Source organism: Gossypium hirsutum, chromosome A12 (genome assembly GCF_007990345.1).
Source record: "Gossypium hirsutum isolate 1008001.06 chromosome A12, Gossypium_hirsutum_v2.1, whole genome shotgun sequence".
Taxonomy (NCBI): Eukaryota; Viridiplantae; Streptophyta; class Magnoliopsida; order Malvales; family Malvaceae; genus Gossypium; species Gossypium hirsutum.
Genome location: NC_053435.1, coordinates 29987175 through 30009575, shown reverse-complemented (window position 1 = coordinate 30009575; position 22401 = coordinate 29987175). Strand labels below are relative to the sequence as shown.

General features: G+C 33.5%; 1 protein-coding gene and 1 pseudogene across 1 annotated transcript; one reads left to right on the top strand and one right to left on the bottom strand.

The window, feature by feature from the left end:
- Positions 1-682: 682 nt before the first annotated feature.
- On the bottom strand, positions 683-3432 carry LOC107948564 (metal transporter Nramp3-like; annotated as a pseudogene).
- A 7589-nt stretch (positions 3433-11021) lies between these two features.
- LOC107948565 (pentatricopeptide repeat-containing protein ELI1, chloroplastic) lies at positions 11022-13166 on the top strand. The gene has a single exon (XM_016883151.2). It carries the CDS (start codon positions 11157-11159, stop codon positions 13053-13055), a length of 1899 nt encoding a protein of 632 aa, XP_016738640.1. The 5' UTR covers positions 11022-11156; the 3' UTR covers positions 13056-13166.
- The last annotated feature ends 9235 nt before the right edge of the window (positions 13167-22401 follow it).

Here is a 22401-nt window from a genome sequence, read left to right as displayed (position 1 = left end):
TGTCTTTTTTATTAAATTTCCTCAAAATAGAAGAAAAAGCTAAATGTTTTTTAACTTTATTTACGTGACATACATATAGATTACCATGTGAATGACACGTCGCAATGTTAACTTTTTATTTATTTTGGATAATTTGACAAGAAATATAAATTTAAAAGTTAAAAGAGGCGAAAAATTATATGGGGTTAAATATTTATTTTTTAAAAATTGAAGGGTCAAAAAAATCATTATACTTAAAATATTTTAACTTATTTAATACTTTAAATATTAAAAAATTTTAAAAATATTTAAATTTTAATTAAATCAATTTTACCGTATTCAATATACAAGATGTAATCAATACAAAACATCATTATACAAAATAATAATTAACATAGAAATTATTTTAATAATTCAAATAAAATGCTAATGAAAAAATTTTAATCATTATTAAACCATTTGTAAAAACTATGAAAAAATTCAAAATTTTAACATTTTACTTTCTGAGTAATATATATTTTATTTAGAATAGATTATTCAAGTACAAGCAATACGAAATGTTGGTGTTTCAATCTTTTGAAAGCGGTCACAATATAAATAGATATTTTAGAATAAAAGAATATGAAGAAAAAAAAAAGCAATTTGTTAAAAGCAATCCTAATATTAGTAGAAATTTCTATAATAATAATAAAATAAAATAAAATAAAACCAAATGCATCAGTAAATTGAAATACATGTTTTGTTGAAAAGCTGGTTCACGTATTATCCAGCTTGGACAAAGTTTAAGGTAGATTTTCAAAACTACAGTGTTTGGTTCCTTGAAATGTTTGAAAAGAATGTTTTTGTTTAGAGTCTCACTCACTCCAATCCTCTATATCCAGCAAGATATGATAAATATATTGTTTACAACACTGTTGTTTCAAACAGTAATCCCACTAGGAGGCTTTCATCAATATTGGCATTTGGTAGTAGGTGTAAGGTGTTTCGAGCTTTCTGATATCATGCCTTGACAAGGGTGTCTAAGATCGACTTCTTTGATTCGATATGCCGGTTTAGGGAGTATCAAACGTCGAAAAGCCTCGAGAAACAAGGTAAACTAAAAATGCAAGATATGCGCCTGTAAAGGCAGACACTATGCTTGTGAACATTAGGCCACTCACTTCGGAGGAGAAGAAATTGAGTAAAAGAAACCCGGTGATCACGATCACCAGCGCTGCCACAATCCATGCCACTGTCTGCAGAAGAGAGGGGAAAACGTAAACAAGGCGAATTCTTCTTTGACAGGATCTACATGCAGTAACCACATTATTTTAGTGTTGATAAGGCAATCATCACTCACTGACATTTCCTTTCCTATGCTTAATAGGGAAAATATTGATGAACTGAAGCATGTATGAAGATGTTGATCACCAAATAAGTGGAACTTATAAAATAGCATGAGTCGATAGTTTGCGTGATGGAACGGTACAAGCATTTAGTTCATGACTGGGTGTAGAAAAAGAGCTAGGTTATATCAATGGCGTCAAGGAATTCCAGTATAACAGTGTCTATGAATGGAAAATGTACTGAAACTCGAACTCTCAAGAGGTAGCTTTTAGACAACAAAAGTTGTACATTGTCCCCTGCTAAAAGATGGAATGTAAGAAGTTCTAACTGCTATCAGGGTCGCTACATCGTTTTCAATGAACCAATTTCGCATTTTATATAGCTCATGCCAGTCAGTGGCAGGAGAGACGGGTTAATGTATTAACAAGTCGCAACACAAGGCGATTAGCAGCATACCTTGAGTACATGGCCAATTCTGAAGGCACCATGATTTGTTCCTTGGATACTAGACAAAGAAGTGGGATAAGAGCAAAAGGGATCTGAATTGACTGAAGCACATTAAGCCATTTGTTCAATGTATCGAGGGCTGCTTCAGACGAATCGAAAACAAGAGCAACTATAATAGTAGGAATAATTGCACAACTCCTTGTGATCAAAGCTCTTACCCATTTTTTCAACTTCAGCTTCAAGAAGCCTCCCATGATAAACTGCCCTGCATAAGTGCCTGTAATAGTGCTACTTTGTCCAGCTGCTAACAACCCAATAGCCCAAAAATACAAAATGGGGAGTAACCCGCCTCCATATTTTTCTTCAAGATACTGGCCTGCAAAATGCTTTAGCAAAGACAGTGGTAACAAACAGGTTGATTATAAATTAAATTATAAGTGCAGCAGTCGACTCGATCGAGTAATAATTGAGAGCTTCTTGCACCTGGCCTTTCTTGTTACGATCGATTTCGCGTGATTGCACTAAAGCAGAGTGCAAGAATACATTGTGAGGCATAATAATACAGCCCACAACTCCCACAGCCTGCTTGATGGTTTTGGAGCTGAGTTTTGGAACCAAAACACATGTGAAAATATGAAACCATTTGAGCATCAATGAACTGCAATACTAAATGAAATTTATTGAGATATATGAAGCATGGAATTTGCTACAATGGAGCCGAGTTTGTCACCGTGAAGAAGCTCGGTGCCACTTGGTTTTGTTTCACCGAACATCCAAGCAAATGAGACGGCCATTGTTGCAATAAGGACAGCAAAAAATGCTTCCAGCTTCCTCACTCCATAGTTTTCAAGAAACAAGAAGATAAAACTGTACCAAGGCAAAGAAAACGAAGAACCAGGTGAGCATACAAAATAAACCGAAAACCTTGAAAATTCAGACATCATATATCATAAAGAAGCAACCTTTAATGCACACAAATACTTCTAACTACAATAATAATAACTCAAAATATCAACAAGAACACTAACCAATCACTAGCTGTAATAAGAACTCCAGCCCACAAAGGCAAAGCACCATTACTCAAAATCTTAATAGCAATAGCACTTTCAATGACTTCCTGTATATCAGCTCCGCCATCACCCACAAAACCCTCCTAGCCCAAGTCGGGTACTCTTCGCTACAAAGCTCAGCCAAGTGTTTCCCTGTCGCCACACCAAGCCTTGCAGCCAACAACTGAACCAACAACCCCATAGCCGTAGCCCACATCAACAGCCACAGTAAAGAGTAACAGGCTATAGCTCCGGTTTGGAGATCGCCTTCTAAATTCCCAGGGTCCAAAAACGCTATTGAGATTAAAAAACCGGCTCCGGCGAAAAGCCAAAGCTTTTTCCAGGAAAAAGGTGGGACGACACCCAGTGAAGCTTCATCGTCCGGTTCGTTGATTCCAACGATGTGGACCTTTTAACCGGAGTCGTAGGCTACATCCTCGTCCGAGTCTTGATCGGATAGTAACGGAACCTTATTTTCTTCCGGTTGCATGTTGGGGTGTAGGCAGCGTCTAGTGGATGGTGCTTTTGGCTTTTGGACTTGGCTTGAACAAAACTAAAAGGAAAAGGACAACTAACGTTCCTTCCCACCATTGTTCGTGGCCTTTTCTTTTTCGGCTTTAGTGCCTTGGCTTTTTTTTTTTTTTTACCATATACCATATAGAGAATGGAAGAGGGTATAAAACTACGATTCCATATATTTTTTATATTTTTTAATAGGAGAATAATAAATTAGAATTTTACTTTTAATTTTTAATATTTTAATTAAATTTAAATTTTTTCAAAAAAAGTTAAAAATTTAGAAAAAAATTGATTTATTATTCTAAAATAACGTGAAAGTTTTATGTTATTTTTGACAATTTGCCACCTACATAGATGCAATGGCTAGCAAATCAAGCATTTGCTCGCAATTTACTTTAGTTTAGTTTGAAAAGTTAAATTTAACTTCATTATTATTATCGAGTTAAATTATTTATAGAATTGAATTTAATATGCTGACCAATCATTTATAAATTTAATCAATTATTTTTTATTTTACTTTGTTGTTATTCAATATTATAAAATTAATTCCAACTTGATTTTAACCTCAAACAAAAATGATTGAATTTAAACTTCAGCATAAAAATTATCAAATTTCTTTAAAGTAGAAAGGTTCAATTTTAAATCCAATCTTACATTTGAGTTTTAATCTATTTATCATGAAATACGTCAAAATTATTCTATTAAATTCATTAATGTAATATCTTGAAATAAAAAATTTACTCACTTGTAATCATTTAAAAAATTTGTAATGAATTTAAATTTAACATAAGAATTAATAATATTAATAATTGAACCTATAATTTTAAATCTTAAAAATAGAGAAACTAAAATTTTAAAAATAAAAATATGAGGACTAAATCATAAATATACGAAGAATATAACAACTTTGAGCATATTTTAACAAATTTCTTTTATGTTAAATTCAACTCGATTTCATGTCATGACTGTGCTTACTCTATGAGCTTTTTCGATTTAAATATAATTTTTTTAAATCCACTAAATTTACAACCAATTGAGCTTTAGTTTTTATATTTGACTATGTTACCATTAAAATTAATTGACAGGCCAATAAAATAGTTACACGTGTTAATTTATAATTTAATCTTATATTTGTTCATAAAAAATATTAAAAATCATAAAAATTATAAAAAAAATTAGAGTAAACTATCAAAATAGTCACTTTTGTTTGCCTAAGGTTACATTTTAGTCACTTACGTTATCATGTTATAACATTTTAGTTACTAAGCCATTAACAGAGTAACAGTAAGCTAAGGTAGCAGGTTAAATCATCATTTTAAATGAAAATTTTAGGTGAAATTCTACAATTGATTCTTATATTTTCTCATTTTGAGCAATTTAGTTTTTTTTCTTTTATGTTCTTTTAACTTTTCTTTTTTTCTTTTTAATTTCTCATTCTCTTCTGCTTCTCCTTCTGTTTCCCTCATTTTTTTCATTTATTTTAACGTAGTTTTTCTATATTTTTCATTTGTTAAAACTAGTCCACAAGCTTACCTTACTCGAAAAAATTAAATTGTTAAAAAAAATAAAAATATAAGGACTAGTTTTAATAAATAGAAAATATAGAAAAACTACGTTAAAAGAAATGGAAAAGGGAGAAAAACAAAGGAAGAAGCAGAAGAGAATGGAAAAAAAAAGAAAGTTAAAAAAATAAAAGAAAAAAATTAAATTGCTCAAAACGAAAAAATATGGGGACCGATTGCATAAGTTAACCTAAAATTTTTATTTGAAATGATAATTTAACATGCCACGTCAGCTTACTGTTACATCGTTAACGAAAATTAACGGCTCAGTGACTAAAATGTTACAACGCAATAACATAAGTGACTAAAACATAACATTTCAAACATAAGTGACTAAATATAACCTAAAGTAAACAAAAGTGACTAAATATAACATGAGGTAAACAAAAGTGACTATTTTGATAGTTTACCTAAAAATTTATAAAAATTATAAAAAATTATAAAATTAATAAAGCATATTTAAAATATTGAAATATTATAAAAACTTATAAATAATAAAAAAGCTAATAAATTATAATATTATTAAAAATTAGAAAAATTAGAGATTATAAAAAAAAGTTATTTAAATCCTTAAAAGCATAATGAACACATGACATTAGACCAATATTTAGATAATGAGAATAGTCATCAAATTATTAGGATCATTTTCATGTTGAATAAAATATTCTCAATCCTATGCAAATAAAACAATAATTGCGGGACCCTTTCATTTTTTTCAATAAATTATTTTTGTAAATTTTTTATCTCTAATTTTCTAAGTATAGTCCAGTAGTTTGGATTTATTAAGTTGAAAATTGTATGCTAAGAATGATATAAGGTAGTTTGGATTTATTAAGTTGAAAATTGTATGCTAACTATTGTATTGTAACACCCCGAACCCGAGACCGTCACCGGAGTCGAATACGAGGTGCTGACAGACTTTTTTTTTTTTTTTTAAAAAAAATTTTCCTGACACTGCCCAGTCTGAGTACTAGTCGCTTCAAAATCATATCTTGAGTTTCACAACTCGAAAATTAGTTTTGTGATTTTTCCCTGAAACTAGACTCATGTCCCCACCTATGTATTTTTTTCTAGAATTTTTGGTCGGGCCAATTAGTACAGTTTATTAGTCAAAGTCTCCCATGTTACAGGGGTCGACTACACTGACCTTTTCCCATTACGACTGGGATATCTCTCTGCACAGAGCTTCAATACTAATGCCGTTTGTTTCTATGGAAACTAGACTCAGAGAGGAATCCATACATATATGGTATGACCCCTAATTATCTCTGGTCAATTTATAGTGAATTTCCAAAGGCGGAACAGTGAATCCAGAAACTGTTCTGGCCCTGTTCCACAAGAACCCGAATATCTCTTTCTGTACTGTTCCTATAATTGTTTCGTTACTTCCATATGAAAGTAGATTCATCAAGGTTCGATTACATAATTTATTCACTATTTAATTCCACTCCTACGAATTTATGTGATTTTTCAATTCTACACCACTGTTGCTGTCAAAATCTGTTTTCAAGATAAACTTTACCTATTTTGTGGTTACCATGGACCAACTAGGGTTTTGCCATACATAGGTCCACATGTGATCATATTTAGCCATTCCAATGGCTGATCATTAGCCCAACACTTCCATTTCAAACCATAGTCACATCGTGAAACCATATATATACATACATAAACACAAATGGTCTAATGCCATACTCCACTTTTACAAGCCATTTTCGCATGGCTTTACACACATACATCACAAAAGAACTTAAACAACAGGGGGTAGTCCTATACATGCCATATCCAGAGTTCAACTAAAAGAGTACCAAAAGAGCTTGATAGTGTAGATGACTTCGACTTCGCTGATCCCGAATCCGATAGCTAACGAACAAAATCTATAAAACAGAGAGCCAAAGCAACCGGGTAAGCATTTTAAGCTTAGTAAGTCTCAAGTAATGAAATCGGCTTTGACTACAGTATTACATTCACATAGCTAACTAAATCACTTTATTAACACACATTCTCATAATCATACTTACTTCACACTTCATCAACATAGATACACAAGGTATCAACCTTTCTAAAAGCCGAAAATTCGTTAGCCGATCGCACGAATACTATTTAAAACGAACCGACTTTTCCAATGCACATGCAAACATACCTTATCATTCGGGTTGGTCAAACATAATTATTAAATTAGTTACAGCACAAAACGCTCACATTCAAACCCAAGTTTCTTCGGTATTTAACCGAATACAGCCGCAAACACATTTGCCTTCGGGTCTTAACCCGGACATATCAACTCGCATAATTGCCTTCGGGTCTTAGCCCGGATATATCATCTCGCATAATTGCCTTCGGGTCACAGCCCGGTTATATCAACTCGCATAATTGCCTTCGGGTCTTAGCCCGGATATATCAACTCGCATAATTGCCTTCGGGTCTTAGCCCGGATATATCATCTCGCATAATTGCCTTCGGGTCTTAGCCCGGATATAATCCAATGCTCATGCACACATATATCAATAATCATAACACATCCATATCATTTCTTCGTTACTAAGGCTCAAACACAAAACATTTATTAAACCTTTCAATTTTCGGCTCAGTAGCCACACACAAAGAGCATGATTTCAATTGGCTTTATAAGATAGTCTCTAAGCACATTCGACAATCCGTCATAGTATGACTATTCATTTCAATATAATTCAAGTAGGGTCATTACTCGAAGACTTACCTCAAATGTCGTCGAACGACTTCAACGGCTATTCAATTACTTTTTCCTTCCCTTTATCGGATCTAGTTCCCCTTTGCTCTTGAGCTTAAGTTCAACAAAATTTAAAATAGTCATTAATCGACTATTCAAGTATTACTTTCAGAATAATATATATATATTGATCCGACTTTCACACACATATATTTTATTAAATAACTTATCAATTTAGCTATTCGATTTAATACATGTATACCATACAATTAAGTACAAATGATGTTATTAACTAGATATTAAACATCATACATATGCTCTACTCATGTTCCAACGAACATAATTCTAGCTTAATACCATGCATAATCGAATTTATTTAACATCATTTAGTTTCATATAAATACACATATCGTCCCAAATCGACACAAGAGTCAAATTCATCACTCAAACATTCACACCAATTTATTTTAATATTTTGGCCGAAACCCTCAATTGGCTATCATAGCCTTAATAATTCAATATAAATATGTATACATATATATACAATCTAAATCCCTCACTTAACACATAATCTACTAACTTGGAAATTTTTTTCTAACAAATTTTAACTTACACTAAAGCCGAGTGTTACTCAAGCTTTAAGCTTATGTTCTTTCATTATTAAGCAAGTGTTATAACACAAGGATTCATGGCCGAAACCTATGCATAACATTATTCAAGATTTAAACTCTTAAATTCATTTACAAAGCCGAACCTTTTGATTTATATATATAAAATAATCTCTAATTATTTTATTCAAGCACCCAATGGCATTTTCTTTAATTTAACCCTAAGATAAACAAAAGATTTATTCATGCAACTTAATAAGTTCAAGTTCATCTCTTTCACATATAAATACCAACAATTAAGTATTTACTAGTTCAAACTCCATTAAACCGTTAGAACATCAATCTATCCCTTACCATATCTCCCAAAAAAACGAATGCACAAATATATATAAATGAAAAATAATGTTAAATGTCATTAACAAATAAAGCCATACACACACAACTTATAAGTAAATTCCATCCTTGCAAAGCCTATAGTTCACTCGGCCACTCAACCCACAACCTATCGAAACTTCAATTCAAACTCATTAGCCGAATATACATATACTTATAATAAGCACATATGACATCTTCTTCAAGACACATTCGGCTATGGCATAATTTCCTTATAAAACCCAATTAATCAATCCACCATCACATGTATCATTACAAAGCTTCACACTTAGCATGCTAATGACATCAAAACAATCCACCTTAACCGAAACTTAACTCATACAAAACCTATCTTCAAACCATAAAATAGGTAGAAGTTAAACTAATCATCCAAATGGTGCATAAGTTTTCCAAGAATGACATTGAACTTACCTTACTTTAGGTATCCACCTTAGCCGAATTTTCTTCCCCAAAGACTTTTCTTCCTCTTCTTTCTCTAGTTACGGCAATGGAGGAGAAAACATAGGCTAACTTTGGTTTCTCCTCCCACTAACTTGTATTTTATTAACCTCATTCATTATTTCATTTTGTAACATAAACTATTAGCATAAAATAGTTATAATATTCTTTAATCCATAACATGGCCGGCCACTATCTAAAATTTGGCTAATTTGACATGCAAGTACATTTTTTTTGACATCATGCACTATTAGATCACTTTTACCTTTGTCTAGCACATTTCTAAATTTTCTCATATAAGTCCTATTTAATAAAATTCACTTACAATTAACAAAATTCAAACATGAAATTTTCACACATGCATATATACATATAATAAGCATCAAATATGACGGTTAATTATTTTTACGACTCGGTTTTTGTGGTCCCGAAACCACTTTCCGACTAGGGTCAACTTTGGGCCGTCACATGTATGATATAAGGTATTTTTGGTACAGTTAGAAACTATCAACTAAAATTTCGTTATCCAATAATTGCAAATATTAGTATATTAATATAAAATATTCTGACCAAGATTTTTAGAATTAGATCGATAATCGAACCAATCAGGCTATTAATTCTACTAGTTCAATTGATCCATATAGTTTAATTAAATAAATCATTAAAAAATTTTAAAAATAAAAAAGTATTTAAAAAAGCCCAGTTACTTAAAAATTTGGTAAAAATGTTTTTGACAATTTTTGAAAATAAGTATGATTTTAAATGCTTAGTTGTTTTCATAGTCCAATTAGTAAGATATGATACTTTGTATCCGGATTCTTCGATCGGGTGAGGTATAAGGTGTTATAATAATAGTAATTTATTTACTTAGAATAAATTTTAATTTTTGGAAATTACGATATTTATTGATTTTTTATTGAGAGAATTACTTTCATATTGAAAGTAAGTTTCATATTCTGTGTTTGATTTTTTCATATTCTATGTTTGGTTCGTATTACTTGAGCCCACACTCGACGGATTTTGTAGTACAAGAATAGTAGAGAATGTCATCAGTTGAAAGTCAGGATCGACTTGAATCCATCTTGCACAAAACACAATTATTTTTTAATAAAAGTTTATTACTATAAAAATCACAAATCAAGTCGATTTTGAAAATTTTTAAACTTTCACTATAAATATAAATTGTTTTTTTAACCAGATTTTTTCAACAATTCTTGAATTTCCAAATAGCTTGTAGACATCTGAGACTCCTACGATGCGAAGGACTCATGGCTAATGTTTCCTGTGAGATATTGGTGCAATTGAAGGCTTTTCCCATAATTTGCTAGCAATTATAAGGGCTTACGAACTCTTCGGATTGCTTTCTTGAACTTGCAAGAAGGGAATTGTAAAACTTTCATCTCACACCTTGATGCTCAAGTTAAACATATTGAAGAAAGAAAAGAGATAAACCATATGATTTGGGGACTTACGAGATGGTTATAAATGGTGAAGGTGCTTGCCATTTATAAGTTGATTGGTGACAACTAGAGAGCCAAATGTTACGCTCTTATTAAGGGCTTAATAGGTGGTAGGTGTCAATTTCGTGTTGGAAGCTTAGGGTGCACGAGATTCTTTGTTGAGCATTGAAATAGGGGATTTCTCTCCAACATTCCAGCGTGGGCCTTCTTAACTTTGTGGTCTTCTTCTTTGGGCCACCTTATGTGATGTTGATAATGTAGTCTCAAATATGGGGACTCAAAGATCTGGAGTCTGAGTTGTACAACTACCAATTATTTGGTATGGATTATGATTTGGTCATATATTCTTAAATTGTGTTTATAAAATTAAAAAATTTAAAAAAAAAATAGGATCCAAATAATTATCTTTTGCTTGTTATCCGTTCAGTCTTCAAATAATCAAATGTTATGTATTCGATAATTTGAAATCGTAAGATTAAAATTTCAAATTAAAATATAAAATTAGATGCAAACATAATCTGAACTTGTTAGGTACTTCTGTTCCACTCGACTCAAGTTTGTTTAAAATCTATGTTGGATAAGGTAAAAGTACAAAGCAAGCAAATCTATGAGTATACTCTGTAAATCAAAATGCTTATCAAAAGCTTGTGAGTGCCTGAATTGTTGAGACTTTGCTTCATTCAAGCATGTCCTCAGCCCTGCTTTTCACTTCTCCTCCACCGCCAGCACTCTCCATAAACCGTAGCACTCTCTCATTCGCCGCCGTCACCAACTTTCCACCATCACCAGACAAGCTAGCTCTTCTTTTAGATAAATCCAGCTCCATCCATCACTTGCTCCAAATCCACGCAGCTCTTCTCCGCCACGGCCTTCATCAACACCCCATCCTAAATTTCAAGCTTCAACGCTCTTACTCTTCTCGAGGCCGTCTCGACTATTCACTTGCTCTCTTCAATCGAACTCTCAACCCCAACATCTTTTTCTACACTTCTATCATTAACGCCCACGCCCTCCATGGTCTCTCCCAAGAAGCTTTATTTATCTATACGCAAATGTTATTTGAAGGTGTGCAGCCTAACGAGTTCACTTTCTCTTCCATATTGAAATCTTGTTCTCTTGAACATGGAAAAGTGCTTCATTCTCAAGTTATCAAACTTGGGTTTGATTCAGATTTGTATGTAAAGACAGGTCTAGTCGATGTTTACGCGAGAGGGGGTGACGTTGGGTCCGCCCGTCTCGTGTTCGAGAGAATGCCCGAGAAGAGTTTAGTTTCTTTGACCACGATGCTAACTTGTTACGCGAAACACGGGGAGCTTAAGGAGGCAAGGTTGCTGTTTGATGGAATGGTGAAGAAGGATGTGGTATGTTGGAATGTGATGATCGATGGGTATACTCAACATGGAATGCCTAAGGAAGCTTTGGTGCTTTTCAGGCAAATGTTGGCAGCGAAATCTAGGCCTAATGAAATCACTATACTGACTGTTTTATCAGCTTGTGGTCAGCTTGGAGCTTTAGAGTCAGGCAGATGGCTTCATTCCTATATGCAAAATAATGATATTCAAGTGAGTGTTCGTGTTGCTACTGCTTTGATTGACATGTATAGCAAATGTGGGAGCCTGGAGGATGCGAGATTAGTGTTCGATAGGATTCATTATAAGGATGTTGTTGCATGGAATTCGATGATTATAGGGTATGCCTTGCACGGGTTCAGCCAAGATGCATTGGAGTTGTTTCATGAAATGTGCAGGATTGGTTTGCGCCCTACTGATATTACTTTCATTGGTGTTTTGGGTGCATGTAGTCACGCTGGTTTGGTCAAAGAGGGATGGAGTTTTTTCAATGCAATGAGAGAGGAGTATGAGATCGAACCCAAGATCGAACATTATGGATGCATGGTAAACCTTCTTGGTCGTGCTGGTCGATTAGAAGAGGCATATGAGCTTGTGAAGAACATGAAGGTAGAGCCCGATCCCATCTTGTGGGGAGCTTTGCTTGGGGCATGTAGGTTACATGGTAATCTTGAATTGGGAGAGAAAATAGCAGAGTATCTTGTCAGCCACAATCTTGCTAATTCAGGGACTTATATTCTTCTTTCCAACATGTATGCTGCGAAAGGCGATTGGGAAGAGGTGGCGAGGATAAGGACCTTGATGAAAGACAGTGGGGTGCAGAAGGAGCCTGGTTGTAGCTCAATTGAAGTCCGCAATAGGGTTCATGAGTTCCTTGCTGGGGATTTGAAACATCCAAAAACCAAAGAAATATATGAGATGTTAGAGGAAATAAATGGTTGGCTCAAAGCTCATGGTTACACCCCACAAACAGAGATTGTACTACATGACATAGGGGATGAACAAAAAGAGCAGTCACTTGAAGTTCACAGTGAGAAGCTGGCGCTTGCATATGGTCTTATCAGCACTCAACCGGGGACCCCTATCAAGATTGTAAAAAACCTCCGGGTGTGTTCGGATTGCCATGCTGTGACCAAGTTGATTTCTAAGATCACCGGCCGTAAAATTGTAATGAGGGATCGGAATAGGTTCCACCATTTTGTGAATGGTTCATGTTCTTGCGGGGACTACTGGTGATCAATAAAAAAGTTAGACCAACATTCTAGTTTTGTTGAAATACAGAAGCTAGAATTGAATTAGACGCTAAGACGAACTTGCCGTAGAATGGGATTAGACCACCTTATTTTATGCTTCTTCTTGAGGTCATTGATTCAGTGTTTTAAATGCGAAAGGGTGGGCGAGAAGGAAATTTACATGACTGAACCATCGAGGATGAATCCAACGAGTATATTAATTTTTATTTTTAAAGATTTTAATATGTGTATAACCATTTTTAATATTGTAATAGCTCAATTTTGTCCAGCTCAATAAAGATAAATAAACCCAAACAAAGACAAAACAAAAATAAAATAAATACAGCCCAATTTACCTTAACCCAAATTACAAACTGAAACTCAATGTTACACAAGCCCAAACCCACAACCTAAATTTTTTTTCAAAAAAAAAAAAAAATCTAGATCCCCTATGCGCCGCTGCTCTTGGCCACGTCAGTTGATGCGTTGCCTGAGGACTGCCTCCCCTGCCATCGTTTCACCGAAATGGCAAGGGTGTGATTCCCATTTGTTGGAATGCTGGTGCCCCCAAGGCGCAGCTGAAAAATAAAATTCCGGCAATCCTAACCATGGATCCATGTGTGAAGAACAAATCAAGAAAAAAAATTATAATAATGGTTTCGAAATTATCAAAACTTCAATCTGAGTAGATAGCGACGCCTCGGCAACAAGAATTCAGAACTACTATCGAACCAAGTCGCAACTTTTTCATATGCCGACCTCTATGTAATCTACCCAATTGACAATGAACGGAAGAAGTCCCCAAAACTGTTTTGGAGATTTCTTTGCTTGATGGCCGCTAGACCACTCAAGCTAGGTTTTCGGGTTTTATTTATATATAACTCCCCTTTTTAATTGGTATATTTATAACGAATCCTAAGTCAAAAAAATTTAAAATAAATAAATATAATAATGTTTTAACCAAAAATTATAATTACATTAATTATAACAAAGATTTCGGTAAACTATATTTATTTAAATTTATATACGAACCAAATTCATATATTAATAGAATTATGTTCTCATTATGTATACAACATCCTTGTACATATAATATGTTCGATATTTGATTGCCCAATTAAATTAATTCTATAATTAATTTAATTCATGTGACAACCAAACACAATACCAACTATGTTTTATTCCGATCATCTCAATCATATGGTGTGACCCAGTAGGCCCTTATAACGTTAGCAGTAATACTAGAACAATTCTAATGTTACATACAATGAGTGGCATCTAGTAATGCATCATTGCTACCTAAGTTACAGGAAGTCATGATTCGACATAACCTTTTGTGATTTACCTTTCATGCATTAATCCTTAAGTCCTTTATCTTTGGAATGAACACAAGTCATGGAATAATCACACTTGCATAGTCCATCTCATGTTTCTTGATATCTTGAGTAGACTATGATATACAAATAAGTATGACATCTCATATAAACTTATTTGAGCATGGCCATGCATTTCTAGTTTCACTCAATCAAGTGGCCTAAGATATTACTCCCATTATGTAGGAGGGACTTATTCTATATTGATCAACCATATCCCTCTACATAGATTGTGGTATATCCAACATCAGCCTTTATAGAACAATCAGTTACGGTGTACATTTGACTGTATCAAAATATACAACTCACGATGTTGGGATAATGATGATCTCAAGTCTGAGGATCAGATACATATTAATCACTATGAGTAATGTTGTGACAATTACATAATAATCCAAGAAACATACTCATAGTGGGTCAGTCCAATATGTTGTTCTCTAACACACATATTCATGCATTGATTTTGACACTCCATATCAATGACAACTCTTTATCATCAATCAACTACATGTTAGACTTAATGCATTATTGTTGTCCTAGTCAACAATAATACTTGACTAAGGATCTTTTAAGAACAATCATATTATTCTCAGGACATTATTATAAAACAATTTATTTATACACACAGAAAAGAAACTGAAATAATAATGGAAACGCATTATATTAATAAACATGGTAAATCAAGTATGTTATTACAACCATCTCATGATTAATCTTTGGGCATACTCTTACACCATCATCGTTGACTAACATCTCGACCTGCAAAGAAGAAAGAAAAAAAAAATAGAAGCAGAAGCAGAAAAGCAAAAGAAAATACAAATATTTGTAATCAATCGGCTATAAAAGCCGAATAAACAGATTGTAATAAGAGAAGGAGAAGAGCAAAAAGATATAAAAACTTCCTGTTCTTAAAAAAGGTTTTTTTATATCGTATACATATAAAAAATAATAAATAAAATACGAAACATTTTTTCACCTTTGTCACCGTTGTCGATGTCCCCTCTGGCTTGAAAAGCTGTCGAATCCTTGGGGATTCACCGAAAGACTGCGTCGGAGGAGGACCGCGAACCAAAAGGTCCCTTTTGCGTTTTTGGATTTTGACCGGATTTTAAGGATTTCGGCCTTAGATTTGGGTTCCCCGTAAAATGGAGATAAAAAAGCCTTTCTTTTTACAACTTCAGCCACCGGAGGTGACAACTGCCGTCGCTGATGACCGATGGCCACAGCGGAGCACCGACGGCCCTGTGGCCGGACACAGGAAGAGCTTCAAAGAAAAAAGAGAAAGGAAATTTTTGTCTTGAAAACTGTTTAAAAATAATTTTTTTAATATTTTTTACGTAAATAGGGTTGCCTAAACAACGTCGTTTCATCGTGGCCCTAAACGCCCCAAAACGATGTCATTTTGAGGCCGACCTGAATTTCCTTAGGATCTGCGTGTTTTTAAAGGGAAGGGTATAATTGCTGCTTTGCCCCTTCCGCTTCATTGCTATTTTTCAATTTCGTCCCACAGCTTATTATTTTTACTTCTATTTTGGCCCTTTTATTTTACTCTTTTGCTATTTGGTCCTCTTAACCCATTGATGATCCTTCTGGGAATGACACATGTAAATAGCGTTGGGATAATTCCCCCTGAATCCCTGTATTTTCCATTTTCTTTTAATTTAATCCTTTATGTTCTATTTTCTTGTAATTTAGACTTTAAATTTTATTATGTTCTCAATTTAATCCATCGCTTCCCTTTTCTTTGTTTATTTCACAATTCATGTTTTAAGTTTTGTTTAAGTTTCAATTTGATCCCTCATTTATTTAATTTTGCCTCTTCATTTACTATATCTTTTATTTTAACATTTAAAATTTATGTTATTTATATTCCCTTTTTTATGTACTTTTTTATTTTATCATTATTATTATTATTATGATAATGGTCGTGACATGATTATCGCTATTATTACTATAAATTGATGTATTATTATTATAGTTGCATTATTATTATTCACTAGCATGGCATTTTTATTTTACCTTTTTATTTGTTTTTCTCTTTATTTACTTATTTATTATTCTAATATCATTTTATTTTACCTTCACTATTTTGCTTTATTTTGTTAATTACCATGCCATCATGTTAAAATATATTTATTCATTTTTTTACACTATGCCTAAATAAATTAATTGTCTATCATTTTAAAAGTTACCTTCGTCTTATCTAACGTATAGAAAATACTTAAAACCGATGCTATGTTCATTATTTTTGGAATTCGAGGAGTTATGCTCCTAACTTACAGAGCATCACATCTTCCTAAAATCGAAGTAATCGAATATCCTATTTAAAATAACGAAAAGCAAGATTTAGGAACCGATCAAATGGCGATTATTCTGGTTTTTGAGAATTCGAGGCATCGTTTCCTAACTCACGGGGCATGGTCTTTCTTCTCGATTAACTCACGATAAGGCCTTTTCCATTAAATTTAATTTAGTTAAGTAATATCTTAATCAAATAACATTATGCAAAGAGGGATCGTGTTTTAAATTCTTTTCAAATTTTCAGTTTTCGACATTAAGATATCAAGTAATCTATTAGGTACTAATTTTGGGCGTTATGAGGGTACTAATCCTTCCTCATATGTAACCAACTCCCGAACCTATATCCTGGATTTTGTAAGACCGAAAATAATTTTATTAAATCTAACATTTTATTAAAATAATAAAGTTTTGAGCTAATCCAATCACACCTAATTAAAAAGGATTGGTGGCGACTCTATTTTCATTTTTAAAATAAAAGTCAATTTAAAAAAAAAAGGTTTCGATAGCTTGGCGACTCTATTGGGGATAAATAAGTGAGTCAAGCCACGAGTTAATTTTTGGTCTTTTTGTCAAAAATTGATAAGTCGGTTTAAATTGACGATCCTCTCATTGTATTTCATTCTTTATATTTTATTTTGGTGGTAAATAATGTCTTTATTATCTTGGGTTACATAATGATTTAATATGTTTGCTTTATTGGTTCGAGTTTCTCTTAGTATATTTTCGCACATTACATGGCATAATTGTTCCATTTTGCCCTTCTTAGGTGGGAGTGAGAAGCTATTCATTCTTGAGGTCTTCACCTCCATATAAGATAGTGGATCGCTTTCGGGATACATCCGTACCTATGTCTTTGTGAGGTCTTCACCTCCGTATAGCCATAGGAAAATGTATTCCTCTGAACTGAACTTGGTCCGTATGAGCCTATAATAGGTGAAGATTGAGAAATTTGCTCGTTCAGGTACTTTAGAACCGAACCGCATGTAATGAGTCCTAAAGAACCCACTTTGGGTAGGACCATATCAAACCTTCAGTGGTCACCCGAATATATGTTCTATTTACTATTTCTTGTTTTGTATTCTAGCTTTGTATGAAATGTACTGACTTCTTTCGTTTTGGCTATGATTGCATTGCATTTTCATCATAGAAAAGGGTGTTGATTTGCGTTCAGTTGCTAAATAGAAGGCTTGTCATGGAAAAAAGTTTTCTTGATAAAGTGGAAGACAATGCGGCCATATGAATATGGTCCAAGAAAATACAACAAGAGAAGGGTGACAGTCTGACGGATAGGTACATGCCGGAATTATGGGATTTCACCCGCATTAGTGTGACTCAGAATAATCTTCAAAAGTTGAAAGAAATATGGGACCAATAGGATGACGAAATCAAGCAGTTATTCTACCGTGGATATAGTGATTTACCTTATTTACTCGATGTCAAAGTGGATAAGCACTTATTCTGAGCTCTTGCCCAGTATTGAAATCCCGCCTATAGCTACTTCACTTTTGGGAAGGTAGACTTGGTGCCCACCGTAGAAGAGTACACAACTCTGTTACGTTGTAACATCCCGAATTAGAGCCAAGTCAGAACAGTGGTTTCGGGACCACAAATTTAACACAGTAAAATTTGTTTTTATTATATTTTTATGGTCTAAAATTTCACGGGATGATTTCATTAAAATTTCGTTCGAAAATTTTTACGTTTGGGCATTCAATTTGGTCAAAAGGACTAAATTGTAAAAAGTGAAAAAGTTGAGTTTTACATGTTAGAGGTGTCTAATTATTATGAAATTTTAAATTGGAGGCCCTTAAATGGTAATTAGACCATTTTATAATTTTTTGGACAAAAATGGACATGAAATGGGTGAAATAGAATATTTTTAAGTTAGGGGCATTTTGGTAATCTAGTAATTAAAATGAATTTAAAACAAAATTAAAAGCCAATTTTTGTCCATCTTCTACCCCATGGCTGAAACTTGCATGGAGAAGACATATCTAGGTTTTTTCAAGTTTCCAAGCTTGATTATAAGTCCGTTCTAGACCAGTTTTTTATGATTTTTACGTTTTTGAAATCCTTGTAACAAGATCTACTCATTTCTACCCATATTTTGAGCTAGGGTTTGTGTTTAAAAATTTAAACATAGATGACATGCATGTGTTTTGATGTCTAATGGTATAAAATGAATGCTCGGTGTGTAATAAACGACTTTTACTAAGTGATTTTTGGTGAAATTGTCAAAAAGTACTGTTTTGCAAAAGTTGTAAAATTTGTCATAAAAGTGTGATTTAGTGGAAATTCGGGGCTGCTATAGTTATGAAAAATGATTCGAATAGGCTTAAAATGCAAGGAAATTGGATAAAAATCATATTACGAGCCTTGGGTTAAAAGTGAAAATATGTGAAAGTTTAGGGGTCAAAATATAAATTTGTAAAAATATAATTTTTGGACCCATATGAATAATGTGACTAATTATTAAGCTAAATGTGATATTATAGATCAAGGAAAATGAGATTCGGGCATAGATTGGGAATGAATGAGATTGTGGACTAAATCGGAATAAATAGCCGTGCTCACATTCGAGGTAAGTTTGTATGTAAATAATAAATCGATTCTTTTTATGTTATTATATTTTGTTATTATATGAGATGTGGCTGCCTATAGAATGATCATTTGATGTAAATTACGAATTGAAATAGACTATGAATGAGTTTGTTAAATGTTGAAAAGTGAGGAATTTCCTAGTTGAACCTTCGGAATAGAAATGATACAAATGATCTATTGTGAGAACACATGTGTAGTACTATGTGCAGGCTACTATGTGTTTAAGATGGTTTTAGGCCACGTGTGTAGTACTAAGTGCAGACTACTACGTGTACTAGATAATTAGGTCGAATGTGTAGTACTAAGTGCAGGCTACTATGCGTACCCGACAACTTCAATCACGTGTGTAGTACTAAGTGCAGGCTACAACGTGGACCAGATTTTTGGTCGCATGTGTAGTACTAAGTGCAAGCTACTATGAGTACTAGATAGCTTCGGTTACAAGGGTGGTAATATGTGCAGGCAACCATGTATCAGTTATTATTCCGATGAGTTCAACGGGAAATCGACTAAGTGAAAATACATGTGAACATGACCATGTGATGAATAAATAAAGGTATATGTTTGTGGAAATTTATGAGCAATTTGCTCGATTTTTGAGCTAACTTTCGGTAAGATGGAATGAAGTAAGTGAAATTATGTAAGAGTGAAATTTGTAATAAAATAGTTTTGGACAGCAGCAGTTGTGTAACTTTGAAAAATCACAAAAAATCATGGAAATCAAATTTAGGTTGAATAAGATATGAAATTAAATCTTTTTGAGTCTATTTTCATATAAAGGAAACGATGTAAGCAAAAGAATTTCATATTATGAGATATTTGAATTTTTATGAGACAGGGTCAGAATGATTTTGGAATCCCCTGTTTTGACTTGGAAATATCATTAAAAATTTTACAAAAATAATTATGAGTTATAATTTATATGATTAAAATCCTTAATAAGTCTATTTTCAAGATAAATAGACAAGAACATTAATAGAAACCCGTACTATGAGATAATAGATTTTTAGTAAAGAAAGGTTGAAGTTGTCAAGTAGCAGAATAGGTTTAACTTTAAAGAATAAACTGTACTTATTGGCTAAACTAAAAATTCTGGAAATTTTTTGGTGAAAATATATATGAGTCTAGTTTCAAGTAAAATTTACGAATCTTAAGTTTGAGTTTCGTAGCTCTAGATATAAATAATTTAGTAACTATGACTTGAGAAAACAACATGACTAGAAAATAAGTAAAAGTGTAATTATGATTATATTTCCATGGAATCATGTTGATAATTTGCTTATTATTTTCATATGGACTTACTAAGCTTTAAGCTTACTCCCTCCTTTCCATTTCTTTTAGTGTTGTCAGGTCAGCTCGGGGTTGGAGATCATTGGAGGCAGCATCACACTATCAAGCCAATACCTTTGGAATATTGTTACATATGTTAGAATTATCAAGTGAGTGACATGTATAGGGGCCTAGTTCTATGACATGTGTTATTATGATTTGGCCAAATGTATTGGCCTATTTTGTGCTACTATATATGGTCATGAGATGTGGCTCATATTGATTATGGCTTGTAAGTATAGTTAATCAATTTATGATTTATTGTTTATGATGTGAAGATATGATTATGTTTGTTTGTCATGCATGGTTGGCAATATGTCATGTGTGTTGAATGCATGTTTTATGACCATGAATTAAATGTGTAATATGGAGATAAATAATAATGCTTTGAACATGGAAGTTTGATGATAAGTTGAAATAAATTGGCACAAAGATAACTATGGTATGGCTAGTCTTAGCTTAATGTGGGAATGTGTAACACATACATGTTGATAGGTAAATGATATATTTGTATCATAATTGAGGATTTTGAATGCCACTGGATCCATGTAAATGTGTGTGCATGTAAGGGTAACAAAAAGGCTTGGAAAATAGCCTAAGATTTAACTACACAGGATGAGACACAGTCGTGTGTCTCAACCATGTGAGGGACACGGCCTGGTGACACGGGCGTGCGGCCTGACCGTGTGGTTCAATTTATTTACTGACGTCATAAATAGAGAGTTACACGGCTTGAAGACATGGGCGTGTTGATGGCACACAGGTGTATGACCTTGTTTCATAAGAAAAATTTCTAACTTTTTCCTAGAGCTTTCCAAAGTTCTCGGTTTAGTCCCAAACCCTTTTAAAGTATGTTTTGGGCTTTGTAACTCAAATAAGGGACCATGTGTATGTGATTGAATTTTTTAAAATATGAATGAAATTTTATGGCCTGCTTTGCATGATTGTTTGTGTTTAAGTCCGTTAATGCCTCATATCCTGTCCCGACGTTAGACATTGGTAAGGGGTGTTACATCTGTTGCCCGAGGATCCAAGTTGACAAAGCTTATTCTAGAGCTGCCAACGTCCTAACTTTCTTAAAGAAACTAATGAACATAACTGGGATGAGCGAGCAATGGGTCACGGCCTAGATCAAACAAAAAGAGGATAATAAATGCATCTCTTGGAAAAGTCTGCGAGATTTGATCTTGGTACATCTAGATGCGAGGAAAAGAGTCGTTGTTTTTGCCTTGAGTGTTTATGGGTTAGTTATCTTCCCCAAAACACTAAGGCACGTTGATGATGCAGTTTCAGATCTATTTGACCGGCTTGACAAAAAGGTCATATCCGTCCCGACAATTTTGGCTGAAACTTTCAAATCTTTAAGTGCATACCGAAAAACTGGTGAAGGAAGATTTATCGGGTGTGCATAAATCTTGTTAGCTTGATTCCATAACTACTTTTGGAAGGTAGAAAAAGTCTCTTATCGAGTGTTTTTTGAGGACTACTCTCTATTGAAAGAATTCGTAGCTATCCCAAGACGAGACAACATTTTTGAAAAAAAGTGGATGACAATTCTCCAGAGTCTTCATGATGAAGACATTGAATGGAGGGTCTCTTGGATGATCCCTGATGAAATTTTGTACAGATGTGGAGACTTTGACTGGGTCCTTTTACTCGGGATATGAGGAGTTGACAGATATACCCTTCTACTTTTATTGTGATAGTATAGGTTGAGGCAGTTTATACTAGCAACGCAAGGGTTGG